General features: G+C 35.0%; 1 protein-coding gene across 1 annotated transcript in view; it reads right to left on the bottom strand.

Moving 5' to 3' along the window:
• LEKR1 (leucine, glutamate and lysine rich 1) overlaps nt 1–16,186 on the bottom strand; it is a 275,552-nt gene that overhangs the window by 155,401 nt on the left and 103,965 nt on the right. The window contains exons 6-7 of the mRNA XM_071214463.1: nt 15,991–16,110; nt 1,960–2,135 (exon numbers count right to left, since the gene is read on the bottom strand). Of these exons, the coding sequence (XP_071070564.1) occupies nt 1,960–2,135; nt 15,991–16,110 (296 nt within the window). The remainder of the gene's footprint in view (nt 1–1,959; nt 2,136–15,990; nt 16,111–16,186) is intronic.

Genomic DNA, 16,186 nt, shown 5'->3' with positions numbered 1-16,186 from the left:
TGAAACTCAAAAATAAAAAGACAAATAATTCAATTAAAATGAGCAAATGATAAGCATTTGTCCAAAGAAGATATATAAATGACCAAAAAGCACTTGAAAGGGTGCTCAACATCAGCAGTCATCAGATATATTCAAATCAAAATCACAGTGAGATACCAGTTCACATATACTAAGATAGCTGTAATCAAAATGTCCATAAAGTAAGTGTTGACAAGAATGTGAAAAAATTGAACCTTCATACACTACTGGTACAAATGTAAATTGGTGCAGACACTTTAGAAAACAGTCTTGCAGTTCTTCAAAAAGTTAAACATGCAAATACCATTTGACCCAGCAATTCCACTTCTTGGGTATATGCCAAAGAGGAATGAAAACATATGTCCACACAAAATTTGTACATGAATGTTCACAGCAGCATACTTATAATGTCAAAAGGTGGAAACAAACCAGAAATCTGTCAACTGATAAATGGATAAATAAAACATGGCATTGCTATACAATGAAATACATATTCAGACATAAAAAAGAATGAAGTACTGATTCATGCTATAACATGGATGACCCTTGAAAACATTAAAGTGAAATAAGCCAGATAACAAAAGTCCACATGTTAAGATTCAATTTATATGAAATATACAAAATAGGCAAATCTATAGAGACAGAGAGTAGATTAGTGGTTACCTGGGACTGGGGAGATGAAGGGTTTAGGAGTGATGATGGCTAAAGGTAAAGGCCTTTTATTTTTGTAGTGATTTAAATGTAGTGATCTGACTATTTTATTTTTGTAGTGATTTAAATGTAGTGATTTGACTAAAACAGCTTAAATGAAATTTCTGTCCACATTTTCTAAAATATAAGTGTGGTAAACTATAATAAATCAAACCCGTAACAATTGAAGTATTACTGTGTCAATTTTTAATTATAGTTAATAACAAACTGAACTTAAAAAGAGGTCATTGAATTTTTCTGGATGTCATCCCTGCCTTTCATTTAGCCCAAGTAGAGACTATAAAGTAGTATTCCAGTTGGAGGCAAAACCCTGTTTGTGTTTTCCTCAAAAAGGAGGATTTCTCTACTTCTGTTCAGATACATGTCAGATATAGATATATATGCAGAAACTTCGAACAGTGCTTTAATTAGCATAGATAACATGTAAGTATAGCTCTCCCTGTTTTGCATCAAAATACAAAAGCAACAGAATAATTCAACATGTCCTGAAAATTCTACTTTATTGCTTATATTAAAACAAGGGCCAGAACAGTCACTGCTAAAATAACACCAAAAGATCCATTTAGACAGAGGAAGAACATTCTATCTAGCCCTAGGAAAAAGCAGGCAAAGGTTGGAGACCAGAATGACTTTGGTGAGTGTTAAGGATTGAATCATGTCCCTCACAAAAAGTATATTCAGGTCCCAACTCTGGTCCTGTAGGTATGAACCCATTTGTAAATAGGACCATTGAAGATGAATTCGTTAAGGGGTGCCCAAACTGAAGGAGGTTGGGCTAGTTTAATCCAATATGGCTAAAGTCCTTCTAAGCAAAGAAAATTTGATATGGAAGGAAAAGTCAAGGGTTGCAGCTAGAAACTGCAAGTTGATTCAAATGGGATGAGAAGGGAGAAGAAGCCTCCATGGGCATTGCCACCTGCAGGAAACACTAAGGAATTCCAAAGATTACCAGCCAGCCAGATGATACTGACCCAGAAAGAAGCAAGCCTTCTAGTTTCTGATAGAGTGAGCCAATAAATTCCTGTTGTTAGGCCAATCCATTGTATGATAATTTGTTTTAACAGCCAGGAAATTCAAACAATGGTCATCTAGTCTACCAACCAATAAAAGGTTTAAAAAGTTCATCATAATTCCTACCACACAAAGTGAAAAAATGAAGCATCATTATTTCATTATTTATGATATATCATTTACAAAAGAACAATTATATTCTAAATATATATAACAAACCTGTCAAAGCTGTTTTACTTATGGATTTAATTTGTAGAAAAACTTCTTCTTTCAGTGAAGTCCAGTTTTGAAAATTATCATATACTTCATTTCTAATACTAGATAGCTCCCTTTTAGTAAAAGTAAGTAATGAAAGAGTCTTATTCCAGAAATATTTGTGCTCCACTAAGTTTTGTCTGTAAAGTAGTAAGAAAAAAAAAGTCAATTAGGATTTTTAAAAAGAACAAGCATAATAACCACTATTTCTTTTCAAAAATAGTTTTATAATGACAATATAATCTATTGTCTAAATGGGGACAATTCTAAAAGTAAAAGGAGGTGCTATTCATATTATACTGAGACAACAGATATAAACTGGGAATATACCAGGTAGACTAAGACATAGTCACCTTAATTCATTTCCATTTTATTATATTAACCACAGAAAGAAAGTTGTCTTCACACACGTGTATTCTATCAGTCTTCTTTATTAATTCAACAGCAAACATTTATGGAAAAAAATGAGGCCATCAGTAATTTAGTCACAGAGCCTAAATACGAATATATGATTCAGAGATAGCATTCTTCCTGCATACCATGGTTTCACTGACAGTGTAATACCTGGGGTAATAATTCCTTCCATCTGCCCCACAATATCTAAGACCCTTCTCAGCCTGAAGCAGTCAGAACAGATATCATCCCAAATCCCTCCAGACTGGAATGAACAAACCTAAGAGCGGGGGTATAACCATGGATCAAAGTAGATTGTTATTGTAGTTGTTATCTTGTGTTAATGGAAGAATTAGTAACATTGATATAAAGATAGTGGTTGCCAGGGGTTCAAAGGGAGGGGGAGGAATGAACAAGTGAAATTGTTCTATATGATAACACAATGATGGACACATGACATTATAAATTTGTCAAAGCCTATAAAACTCTATAGCACAAAGTATAAACCGCAGTAAACTATTGACTTTGGTTAGTAGCAATGCTTCAATATTGGTTCATCAATTGTAACAAATGTATCACATTAATGTAAGATGTCAATCATAGGGGAAACTATGTGTGTGGGGATATGTGTATGTGTGTGGGGATATATGTATGTGTGTGGGGTGGTGTTATACAGGAATTCCCTATACTTTCGGTATACTGAAGGCATGGGATTTTAATTATTAATTTACTATTTCTCCCCCTATGATGCAGAGACAATATCTACCTTGTTCATTACAGTCTCCTCCGCACCTAGCACAGTGCCGATGACATAGTATGAACTCAACAAATATTGATGAATGAATGTGTGGATGCAACAGATCATTCAGTTGGAGGAATGAAGAAATAATTTGTGCTGAAGGTATTAAAACACTAGACAACACTCATATTTACAAGGCTAAAACAGAAAATCACTCAAAGGAGACTAGGAAGGAACAATCAATAAGTTAGGAAACAGACCAAAAGAATAAAGTTAAAAAAAAAAACAAAACAAAAGATAAGGGAATTTCAAGAAGAAAAGTAGTAGGAAGTGTTTAAGGCCTCAAATAAAGGCCGAACAGAGTCCACGTATCTGGCATTAAGGAAGGCCTTCATTGACCTCAGAGAGACCCACTTCAGGGTGAGTGATGAGGTGTTAGTCAAGTATAAAAGGACTGAGTAATGAAGTAGAGGTGTGAAAATAGTCAGATGGGGGACACTAGCTATCAAGAATCTAGATTGAGACAGTAAGAAGACAAACAGGAAGATGCCGAGTAGGTACTTTTTGTGTGATGGGAGACACCTGAGTATGCTGCAGAGTAGACAGTATGGGTGCAATCACACAAAAGAGATGAGACAATTTGTTATGCAGAGTCCTAGAAAGGGTGGCTGTGAAGCAGAGGCTGTAAGGTTAGCCTTTGTAAGGAAGAAGGGTGGTATGATTCTGTGTGGTAAGGTCTGTCCACCTGAGCAACAGGAAGCTACTAGGGATACCACAATCAGATTACAGAGCTGGGAGGTAAGAGGGATGTTGATTTCAGAGAGCAGAGGAAAGAGTCCGAATGGATCACTATCCTAAGGGGACCAAAGGTGAGGATGAGAAGTCTGAATGTGGAGCCAGGAACCAGTGAGGCAGGGAGAAAAGAGCCAGAAACCAAGTCAAAGTTAAGGGCCCAATGTGAACCAGCTGCTTTGAGCAAGTCATGAACAGGGGTCAGGGCTTGTGAGATATTTAACAGAAGAAAGGACTGGATGTTGATACAGATGCTTCTATCAGGAAGCAGGAAGCAAGATATAGATCCCGAGTTTTGTGGGGCCAAAATCTTACATGACTTGGTAGTGGTGGGTGGCTCTTGGAAAAAAAAAAAGGAATACCGAAATGATGATTACATAATGAGGCTGAAAAGTGAGTAGCTATTTAAAGAATGAGAGAAATCATTACAAATTACTAAATTGTAAAAGTTGATAAATTCCACAAGTATCACAACTAACATAAAAATACTACTTTTTAATATGTTACACAGCTCTATAATACGTTTTTTCCTACAATTTTTGGAAACATACTCTATAACTTTATATGGGTAGAATACAAAGAATATAGTCTTTCATCTAGCATAGCCATTAGTTTTTTTCTTATGGATAGTTTAGAAACATTCTTTCTGCTTCACAGCACATATTGTTGATACCACATCATCAAATTTGGGGATATCTTTCTCAAATCAATTTTTTTTTCACATAGGAATTATAAGGTTGTTGGAATTCAAGTTTTCTTGGAAAGTGACTCATCTTAAATTTTCTTTGAAATGACATTCAAGAACCATTTTATCTTAGATGTCCTCCTTAAAGTGGTATATTATAATTTTTATTCATTAACTCATTAATGTTACATTCATTAATGTTAGTTCCCTACCCCTACTCCCGAAATGGCTCCCTCATGTTTGTTCATTGTTTTTGCTTGTTGTCTGCTAGTTGGCGGTGTGGGTTTTTTTATTTTTTGTTCATTGTCTGCTTATTGTTCGTTTTTTCTTTAGGAGGCACCAGGAACCAAACCCAGGACCTCCCATGTAGGAGGGAGGCATTCAACTGCTGGGGCCACATCTACTCCCTGCTCATTTTGTTTTTGTTTGTTTTGCTTGATGTCTGCTCATTGTTCTTGCTTGATGACTGTTCAATGTTTGTTTGTTTTCTTTAGGAGATACCAGGAACTGAACCCAAGACTTTCCATGTGGGAGGCAGGTGCCCAACTCCTTGAGCCACATCTACTCTATGTTAGTTTTTATCAAATCATAAAGAAATTTAATTCTCTAGTGTATTCAAATACTTAAGCCTCCTTCATTGGATGGATTAGCAAATAATCCAAGAGCTTTAAATTAATTTGCTTTTGATGTGATCTGAAAAAAAAATTGTTAAAATTTGCTTCATGCCAGAATAATTTCTAGAGCTTAAATTGCTCATCTTCATTGCTTTTACTCCATTAAGTGTTAAAAATTCATACATGTCCAATTCTGTATTTCATAATTTCTTGTGTTACTGAAGCATTCTAAAATGTATTTCCAAGTGACAGTTACAATAATGTATTCCCAACTCAACTTTTCCTTACTCAGATCTGAGAAATGCCTAAGACTACTCTGACAGACTGACATTAGGCTGGCTGGCATCAGAAGTGTGACAGAGGGTAAAATAAGAGTAGAAAGAAACAGAATTTTTAATTAATTACAATTAAAACATCTTATTTTTGTCAGGAACCCTCTCAGAATCTTGGAAGGAAGGTTCTGAGTTAGGCGGTCTAAAACTTAAGCATCATTTGATTCACAGTAAATGTACCTGTCTTGATAATCTTAACTTTCTCCATGAAATATGAGGTAAAATATGCAACTGCTAAGGGTTAAGTAGCATAGGGGAGCCTAAAAACAAAAGTGAGGAGTCAGAATGGCATTGAAGGAATTAAGGGCCTAGTGTTTAACAGTCTGGGAACAGGTATGAAGAATAAGGGATTGAAGGCTAAATATAGCTAAATAAGAAAGAGTAAAAGGAATTGGGGTACTGGTAAACTAACTGACGTACAAACATTAGAAACATCTTCTACATAAAAAATCCTAAAGAATCCACACCAAAAAACAACAATAGCAACAAATGACAACTAGAATTAATGAGTTCAAGTATCAAAGAATATAAGAGCCATGTCCAAAATTAAATTTTATTCCTATATACTAGCAATGACCAATCCCAAAAATGAAATTAAGAAAACTATTCCATTCACAATAACATGGAAAAGAATAATTCTTAGAAACAAATTTAACAAAATGTGAAAAACTTACATGCTGAAAACTACAGAACACTGCTGAGACGAAGAATAGAGAGATATTGCATGTTCGTCCCACGGAAAACTCAAGATTGTTAAAATGGTGATTCTCCTCAAATCTACAGATTTTTAAAAAAAAATTTTTCGTCATTGTTTTTTACAGTTGATCTATATATTTAATGCAGTATCTATCACTGCACTGAATCACAGCAGGTTATTTGGTAGAAATTGACAAGCTAGTCCTAAAACTTATATGGAAATACAAGGGTTCTAGAGTAGCCAAAACAATCTTGAAAACAGAGAATAAAGTTCAAGGACATACATTTCTCAATTTCAAAAACAATTTACTAGAAACTACACTACTCAAGAGACTATCAGTCATAAGGATAGATGTCTCAATCAGAGTTTTCCAGAGAAACAGAAGAAACAGGATATATGTATGTATATTCAGAGACTTATTTTGAGGAATTGGCTTATGTGATTGCAGGGGCTGACAAGTCCAAATTCAATAGGGCAGAGAGGAGGCTGGAAATTCCAGTAAGAGTAAAAGTAGCCTTGAGTCAATTTCTTAGAGGAAGCCAGCGGGCTGGAAATTTCAGTAAGATTTGATGTTGAAGTCTTAAGTCTAAAATTAGCAAGGGAGGCCAGCAGGCTGGAAGGAGCAGAGGTGTAGTCTTGTGGCAGAAATTCTTCTTCTTTCTGGAACCCTCAGTTATTTGCTCTTAAGGGCTCCCACTTGTTGGATGAGGCTTAGCCACGCTTTAGGAGTAATCCCATCAACAAAAATACTTCACTGCATCCTCTAGGCCAGTGTTTGACCAAACAATTGGGGACCATAACAGAGCTAAATTGACATATGAACTTAGTGACAATAAATATACACATCAATGGAAAAGAAAATTCAGAAATAATCCTTTATGATAAATAGATTTTTTCTTGTATTTGTTTTATTTTTACATCTTTTTTTCTTTTTATGAATTGGCTTTTAATAAATGTGCTAAGGCAATTCAATAGAGAAAAGATAGACTTTTCAACAAATAGGGCTGAAACAATTGGATAGCCACATGCAAAAAGTTGAATCTATATCCTTAAAGTTAACACAAAATGAATCATGAACCTAAACACAAGTTCAAAAGCTATAAAACTTTTAGAAGGAAATATAGGAGAAAAGCTTCATAACCTTGGGTTAGGCAACGAGTTCCTATATATGTCACCCAAAGCACAATCTATAAAAACACGGATAATTTGGATTTCATAAAAAATAACAATCTTTGCTCTTCAAAAGACACCATTAAGAAAATAAAAATACAAGTCACAGACTGGGAGAAAATAATCATAAATCATATTTCAGATAAAGGATTGTATCCAAAATATTTAAAGAACTTTTAAAATGCTATCACAATCCAATTTAAAAATGAGCTAAATAGTTAAATAGAAATTTCACCAAATAGGACAAGCAAATGGCTAATAAGCACATAAAAGATGCTCAACATCATTAATCATTAGGGAAACACAAAGTCACAATGCCACTATAATGGCTGTATTCAAAAACACAGTCAATTACAAGTATTGACAAGGATATGGAGAAACTGAAATCTTCCTTCTTAGTGGAAATGTAAAATTGTACAGCCACTTGGAAAAGTTTGGCAATTTCTTTAAAAGTTAAATATAAATTTACCATATGACCCAGAAATTTTACTCTTAGATATCTACCCCAAAGAAATTAAAACATATGTCCATACAAAGCCTTGCATGTGAATGTTTTTAGAAGCATTTACAGCCAAAGGGTGAAACAATGCAAATATTCATCAACTGGTAAGTGAATAAATAAAATGTGGGATACCCATACAATGGAAGACTATTCAGCAACAAAAAAGAACAAAGTACCGATACCTGCCACATCATGGATGGATAAACCTCAAAAACATAATGCTAAGTGCAAGAAGCCATATATCTGTAAAACAGATCACATATTGCCTTCCACTTATATGAAATGTCTGCAAAAAATCCAGATCTAGAGAAAGGTTAGTGGTACCATGGGGCTGGGGGTGAGAACAGAAACTGACTGCAAATAGGCATGAGGATCTTTTTGGCATGATTCAAATGTTCTAAAAATGGACATAGTGAATGAAGCTTGCACAACTCTGAAAGTTTACTAAAATTCATTAAATTGTACACTAAAAAGGGTGGACTTTGTGGTACATAAATTATACCTCAATAAAGTTGTTTTAAAAAAAGATGTGGGATAATAAACTATGGGATCAAGGCAAGAAAATAAAGCCAGAAAGGGCTGGAAAAATCAGGAAAAAATGCTGGAATCCATAATGAGCCTGAAGAATTGAAGTGACAGTGAGAGAGCTAAGAGGACAGGGTTTAGGAGTTGACATTGAAAATTTCAGAGACTTACAAATAAAAGAAACTACAAGATAAATACTTTATATTTCAAACTATTCATGAAAAATTCACTACAGGAATCCTCTGAAAGTAAACACAGCTAGACTATTTCAAACATGGCTTAATTTGGAATATTGGATTTATGTAGAACTTTATATGACATACATCTATATTCCATACTGTTTTTTAATATATATTTTACAGGCCTTCTAAAATTAATTTCCAGGAAGTGGACATGGCTCAACTGATAGAGCATCCACCTACCACATGGAAGGCCCAGGGTTCAATACCCAGGGCCTCCGGACCCATGTGATGAGCTGGCCCACACACAGTGCTGCTGCATGCAAGGAGTGCCGTGCCACACAGGAGTGAGCCCTGTAAGGAGAGCTGCCACACGTGAAAAAAACGCAGCCCACCCAGGAGTGGCAATGCACACATGGAGAGCTGGAGCAGCAAGATGATGCAACAAAAAAGAGATGCAGTTTCCCAGTGCCACCTGACAATGCAAGCGGACACAGACCACACAGCAAATGGACACAGACAGCAGACAATGAGCGGGGAAGGGGGTAGGGGAGAGAAATAAATAAAATAAATCTTTAAAATAAATAAATAAAGTTAATTTCCAGTCTTAAAAGATACTTTATTTTGAACAGCAGATATGCTGAGCCAACAGACAAAACACATCTATTCATGATCATTCCCTTATAAGAGGCAGGTTGGAAATGTTAGGGAAAGCATTTGCTAGAGGTTAGGTGATTAAGCCCAACTATAATTAAACAAATGAGAGAATAATTTTTAAAGAGCAAAGTGACACAAAGACAAAGTTCACTGATCCACTGAAAGTTCCCTTTGGGCTCCATAAATAAAGATGATCACAAGAAACTCATGCTTCTGTCCTTAGCAAGAACATTATAAGCTCATTTTATTGGTCCACAGCAGTCAATAAGTTTTATGTTCTATTAGATATTTTTTAATAATCAATAAGTGATTTAAAAATAAACTTTAAGTTATGTATCAAAAGTCATTGCACTCTGCAACCTTTGATTTGATTTTAACTTCAATAGACTGCCTTCTCTTATGCAGTGTGAGAGTATGAATAAAAGCAGTAATGATGTCTGTCCATCTATCACAAACTGTTATTTGTACTGTTAGTTGGATGGTTACTTCCAAGATTGTTTTTAACATGCATTACTTCTTTATATATCAGACTCCTAATTTCTTTTACCTTAAAATTTAAAAAAAAATCACAGATCTAATAAAATACACGTACAGAATAAACAATTATAAATACAATTCAAAATTACTAAAATAGAAGGTAGTATATAATAACATTTATAAGTATAACCTTCAAGAATTTAAAGTACAACAAATGAAATGTAAAAATGTGGTTTTATTTTTAAATTTTATTCCTTTTTAACAGTTTTATTGAGTTATAATTTACATACATGATGATTTTTAGTAAACTTACTCTAAAGTTTAAGCATCACCATATCCAGTTTTAGAACGTTTTCATCACTCCCAAAAGTCCTGTCAAGCCCATTTGTAGTTAATCTTCACTCCTACCTTCAGTCCTAGGTAACCACTGATAACATTGTCTCTATAAATGTGCTTTGGCTGGAGATTTCACAGAAACAGGATTATATGATATGCAGTCTTTATGTCTGACATCTCTCACTTACCACAATACTTTTGAGTTTTATTCTTTTGGTTGCATGCATCAATAGTTCATTCCTTTTCATTGCTAAATAGTATTTGATTGTATGCCTATGCCATATTTTCTTCATCCATTCACTAGTTATTAGATGTTGACTGCTGTAAATAATGCTGCCGTGAACATTCATGTATAAGACTTTGTGTGGACATATGTTTTAATTTCTTTTGGGCAGATATCTAGGAATGGAATTACTGGATTGTATCATAGACGGATGTTCAACTTTTAAAAGAAACTTCCAATCTGTTTTCCCTAGTGCCTGTACAATTTTATATTCCCACAAGCAATATATAAAGGATCTAGTTTCTTCCCACCTTTATCAAAACCAGTATTGTCAATCATTTGGATTATAGCCATTTGAATTATATACCTCCCCAAAAAACATAATCTTAATCTTTATTCCTTTGGGGGTGAAACCATTCGTAAATAGGAAATTTTGAAGACATTATTTTTAGTTAAAGTGTGGCTATCTGAATCAGGGTCTTAATCCACACCACTGCAGGCCTTATAAAGAGAAGAAGTCAGAAGCCACAAAGTCAGAGAAAGCCACAAGGAGGACCAAAAGCAGAAGTCAACAGAAAACTGGAAGAGCAGACACAAGGGAAGAGAGATTGCCATCTGACAGGAGGCAGAGATGCAAGCCAAGGAACCTCAAGGATTGTGGTAAGCAGCACCAGAATGCTAATGACTTTGGGAAGAAAGCAAGCCTTGCCCCATTATGTTGATTTTGGACTACTTCTATCTTTAAAACCATGAGCCAATAAATTGTTGTTAAACCAAAACCAGTTTCTAGTATTGTGATAACAGCTCTGGTAAACTAAGACACCATTCTTGTGGGCGTGTGGTATATCACTGTGATTTTAATTTGCACTTGCCCCATGATCAATGTGGTAATTTGAGACTTTTGTGGGCCCCAGAAAATTATGTTCTTAAATTAATCCATCCCTGTAGGTGTGAACTTACAGTAGGTAGGACCTTCTGATTAGATCAGTTAAGGTCCATTTGATTAGATTACTTCAGTAAGGTGTAGCCCTGGGTGGGTCTTAACCCTCTTCCTGGCATCCTTTATAAACAGGATGAATATGGAGAGAGACAGAGAGAGAAACCCCAGACCCTGAAAGAGAAAGTCCCAGAAGCCAGAAGCTGAAATCAACAGAACCCAAGAGACAGAAAGCCAAAGGAGCAGAGACAAAGCCAAAGGAGCAGAGACAAAGCTGGTGGAAGCCAGAAGCTGAAAGCAACAAAACCTGGAGAAGGAAGGAGAGACAGTGGACACCATCGTTGTACCCTATTATGTGACAAGCATCCAGGATTGCCAGCAGTCATGTCTTTGGGAAGAGAGCTTCACCTGATGCCTTGATTTTGACATTTTTCTCAGCCTTGGAACTGTAAGTTTATAAATTAATAAATTCCCATTGTAAAAGCCAACACACTTCTGGTATATTGCCTTGGCAACCTTCAGCAAACTAAAACAATCAATAATGTCAAATATTTCTTCATGTACTTATTAACCATTTGCATATATTATTTGTTGAAATATCTACTCAAGTCTTTTTCCCATTTTTTAATTTGTTTGTATTCCTATTACAGATCTTAAGAGTTCTTTATAGGGAAACAGATGTGGCTCAACTGATGGGGCGTCCGCCTACCATACAGGAGGTCCAGGGTTTGAACCTAGGGCCTCCTGGCCCATGTGGTGAGCTGGCCCATGTGCAGTGATACCACACACAGGGAGTGCCATGCCACATGGGGGTGTCCTCTGCGTAGGGGAGCCCTATGTGCAGGGAGTGCACCCTGCAGGGAGAGCTACCCTGTGCGATGAGCACAACCTGCCCAGGAGTAGCACCACATACACAGAGAGCAGACGCAGCAAGATGACATACACCACAAAAAGAGACACAGATTCCCATGCCGCTTGGCAAGAATGCAGGCGGACACAGAGGAGCACACAGCAAATGGACACAAGAGAGCAGACAATGGGGGGGAGGGGAAAGAAATAAAATAAATAAACCTTAAAAAAAAAGTTCTTTATATATGCTGGATGAAAATCCTTGGTCTGAAATATGATATGCAAATATTTTCTCCCAGAAACAGTGGCTTGTTCTTTTCATTTTTTAAATGGTCTTTTGGTAAGTAAATGTTTTGTTATTTTTGAAGTCCAACTTATAAATGCTTCCCTTTATGGATCTTACTTTTCTTGACAGGGTTGGCCAAATACAGCCCAGAAGCCAAATCTGGTTCAACACCTATTTTTACATAGCCTGTAAGCTAAGAATGATCTTAAAAGATGAATATTTACAACTTATTTGGTTAGAGAGCACTACTTTGAATCTAAATTAAGTAAAATGTTACATCCAAAAAAAAGGATTCCATTTTTTCTCATTAGTATACCCATATTAAAAAAAAAACAATTGTGCTTAAGTATTATTAAAATTTTAATTTCATCAATAAATTAGTGGAAATTTATTTACACTGTTCATATAATATCCTAGATTTTGCCTCTTGGTCTGCAAAGCCCAAGATATTTGTTATCCGGTCATGTACAGAAAAGGTTTGCCAATCCAGGGTGAAACCTGAGGTCATAAAGATTTTATCCTATGTTTTCTTCTTTAATTTTTGGTAGTTCTGGCTCTCACATTTAAGTATATGATACATTTTGAATTAATTCTGGTATATAGAATGAGGTAAGATTCTAAGTTTTTTTGTTTTTTTTTTGCTTCTGGATTTACAATGGTCTCAATATTATTTGTTTACAAAGACTATCTTTTCCTTATTGAATTGTTTTTACAACAGTTAATCATACATGTAAGAGTTTATTTCTAGACTGTGTCCCAGTCCATATGTCTATTCTTATGCTGATACCACATTATCTTGATTTCTGTAGTAGCAGAATTCAAGTAGTGTTAATTCTTCCAACTTTGCTCTTCTTTCTCAAAAGTGTTTTGAGGGAAGTAGATGTGGTTCAAGTGATTAGGCTCCTGTCTAACATATAGGAGGTCCCGGGTTTGATTCCTGGGGCCTCCTGGTGAAAGGGAGCTGGCCCCCATGGAGACCTGGAGTAATAAGATGATGCAACAAAGGAGACACAGAGGAAGGACAATGGGAGATGCAGCAAACCAGGGAACTGAGGTGGCTCAAGTGATTGAGTGCCTCTCTCCCACATCGAAGTCCCTGGAATCAGTTCTTAGTGCCTCCTGAAAGAGAAGAGAAGAGAAGCCAAACAGACACAGAGAGTGCATGGTGAATGGACACAGAGAGTACACAGTGAGCGCAAAAACACACCAGGGGGTGCGGATAAATAAATAAAATCTTTTTTAAAAAGTGTTTTGATTATTTTAGGTCCTTTGCATTTCCATATAATTTTTAAGGTCAACTTGCCAATTTCTTTTTTAAAAAAGCCTGCTGGAATTTCAGCAGGTATTGAATTGAATCTATTGATCAGTTTGGGAAAGTTGCAATCTTACCAAAATTGAGTCTTCCAATCCATGAACATGGTATGATTTCATTAACTGAGATCATTACTTTCTCTAAGGAATGTTTTGTAGTTTGCTATGTACAGGCCTTGTACTTCAATTTGTTAATTTCATTCCTAAATATTTTATTACTTTTGTCACTACTATGAATGGAATGCCTTTCTTAATGTCATATTTAGATTCCTCATTGCTATATGCAGAATTAGACATTTTTGTATATTTTCTTTATATCCTACAACTCAGTTAAACTTGCTTATTCTAGTATTATTTTTCCAGATTTCTTAGGATTTTCTGCATAAAGGATCATGTCAGCAAATGAACATTTTGTTCTTCCTTTCCCATATGTATACCTTTAATTTTTTTTTTTTTTCCTGATTACAGTGGCTAGAATCTCTAGCACAATGTTGCACAGAAGTGGTGAGAGTAGACATTCTTGCCTTGCTCCCAATTATAGAGGGAAAGAATTTAGTCTTTCAGCACTGTGATGTCAGCTACAGGCTTTTCATATATGACCTTATAAGGTTTAGGTATTTCTTTCCATTTATTGTATGTTGAGAATTTTTTTTACCATGCATAAGTTTATTTGTAACATATCATCAGAGCCTATCTGCCTATCTTCCTTCCTTCCAAAATGCCCTATGCTACAAAATACACCTTTCGTTCATCCCCTCTCCCATTAAAATTTCCATTTCCTTATTAGGATTCTTAGAAAAATAATTTTATTAAACTATAGGCAATCCAAGGTTTTGAGCCTCTTTGAAGTATTTGCTGCAAACATTCTCTTCCAAAGAACTTAATGACACTTTGTCATTGATGCTGTTACATTCTGTCCAGTACTCTACACAATAATAGAACATAAGTTTTTATGTGGGTTCCTGTTGCCTTAGTGTTCCCTTGGCTTAAGTCACACTCACCAAATCATGTCCAGGAAGCAGAAACCCTGAAAACTGGCTAAAGCTTATTTTTACTACCATAGCAAAAAAATTCCTCACTTCTTTGTCATTTATTTTCAAAGCTGCTTGCAAGTGTTATTTGTGCATGGAGTTAACTGATTAAATAGAAGCACTGTTGTCCAATTCAACTCAACAAGTCAACTCAACAAGTGTTAAGTTTTGTTCCTTAAAACAACTCTGTTAAGTATAAAGAACCCTGTCAGGTATAAAGAACAGACAATATTATCTCCATTTCTCAGATGAGAATAGTGAGGCACAGAAAGCATGATGAAGTAGAATATGAGAAAGAAAGTCAAGATCTTGTAGGCAGTTCCAGGTTCATATCCCAGATTCTTCACTTACTATTATTTTAGCCAAATCTTTTCACCTCAGTATCATCATCTGTAAAATATAGATCAAATATGTCCATATAGCATAGTTATATTGAGGCATAGAAGTAATATCTGGAAAATACCTAGCACCAGGCCTGACACATGCCAGGCATTCAAAAAATGGTCAATACTGTTGATGCAATTATTTTAGAAGTAGCAGAAGAAGTGCATATGACTTCACCAAGATCATATTATAAAGTTATAAAGAAAATTCTACCAATTTTAAGTTCATGTCCATCATCATGGTAATTATTATTAACATCATCAAGGTTTTAGATTAACTTCATTTTCATATCAACACCAAACTCCTAAAAGTCACTCAATTCTAAAAGGAATCATTCTTTCTGATAAACATTCTCAATGTATTCAATCCCATTTTTAGGAAAGTAAATTGTACTTCCTTTCCTTTGAACATTGCACTTTAGCTTTAGGTATTATAAACCCTCCAAAGATTATGTAAAAGCAGAAGTAATACCCTTTCTTTATGTTGGAGATTTCTAAGCATAGAGGTTCTATTACTAATAGAAAATGTCCCTTTTCTAGTACTTGTCAGGCCACTGGACTGTCATTCAGAGTACTGTATAAACAAATATTAGTCAAAAGGAAAATGGATTAGTCACTGTGTTTTCTTTATAAATGTCACTACAAAATAAGAACAAGGTGTTTGCTTGATTTAAAATTTTATTGGTAAAAAAAATTTATTGGTAAAACTATTCAGTTGAGAATGGTAAAAAAAAAAAAATTAAGGCTGTTTCCATTTTTCTCACCCACACATGATATAGAAACCATTTTACTAAAGTGTATTTGAATGCTTAGAAATTTAATATTAAATGTATCTTTTAAATTTTTGTAATTTTTAATTCTTTAGAGATAATCTTACCTGAAGATTTGTGATTGTCTCTGTTTCCTTTTTAACTCATGTTCCAAATGACTCAATTCTTCCTGTATTCTCTGAAATTCACCTTGTTGACTTTTTAACTGTGAGCTTACATCTCGAATTCTAAAAATATAAACAAACAACCTCTATTACAAGATTAAATATTCCCTGTAGCAGTCTGATATTATTTATGAATTCC

This window comes from Dasypus novemcinctus, chromosome 4 (assembly GCF_030445035.2).
Source record: "Dasypus novemcinctus isolate mDasNov1 chromosome 4, mDasNov1.1.hap2, whole genome shotgun sequence".
In the NCBI taxonomy this organism is placed as follows: domain Eukaryota; kingdom Metazoa; phylum Chordata; class Mammalia; order Cingulata; family Dasypodidae; genus Dasypus; species Dasypus novemcinctus.
Note: the sequence above shows the minus strand (reverse complement) of the source record. Positions and strands in the feature narration are given on the sequence as shown.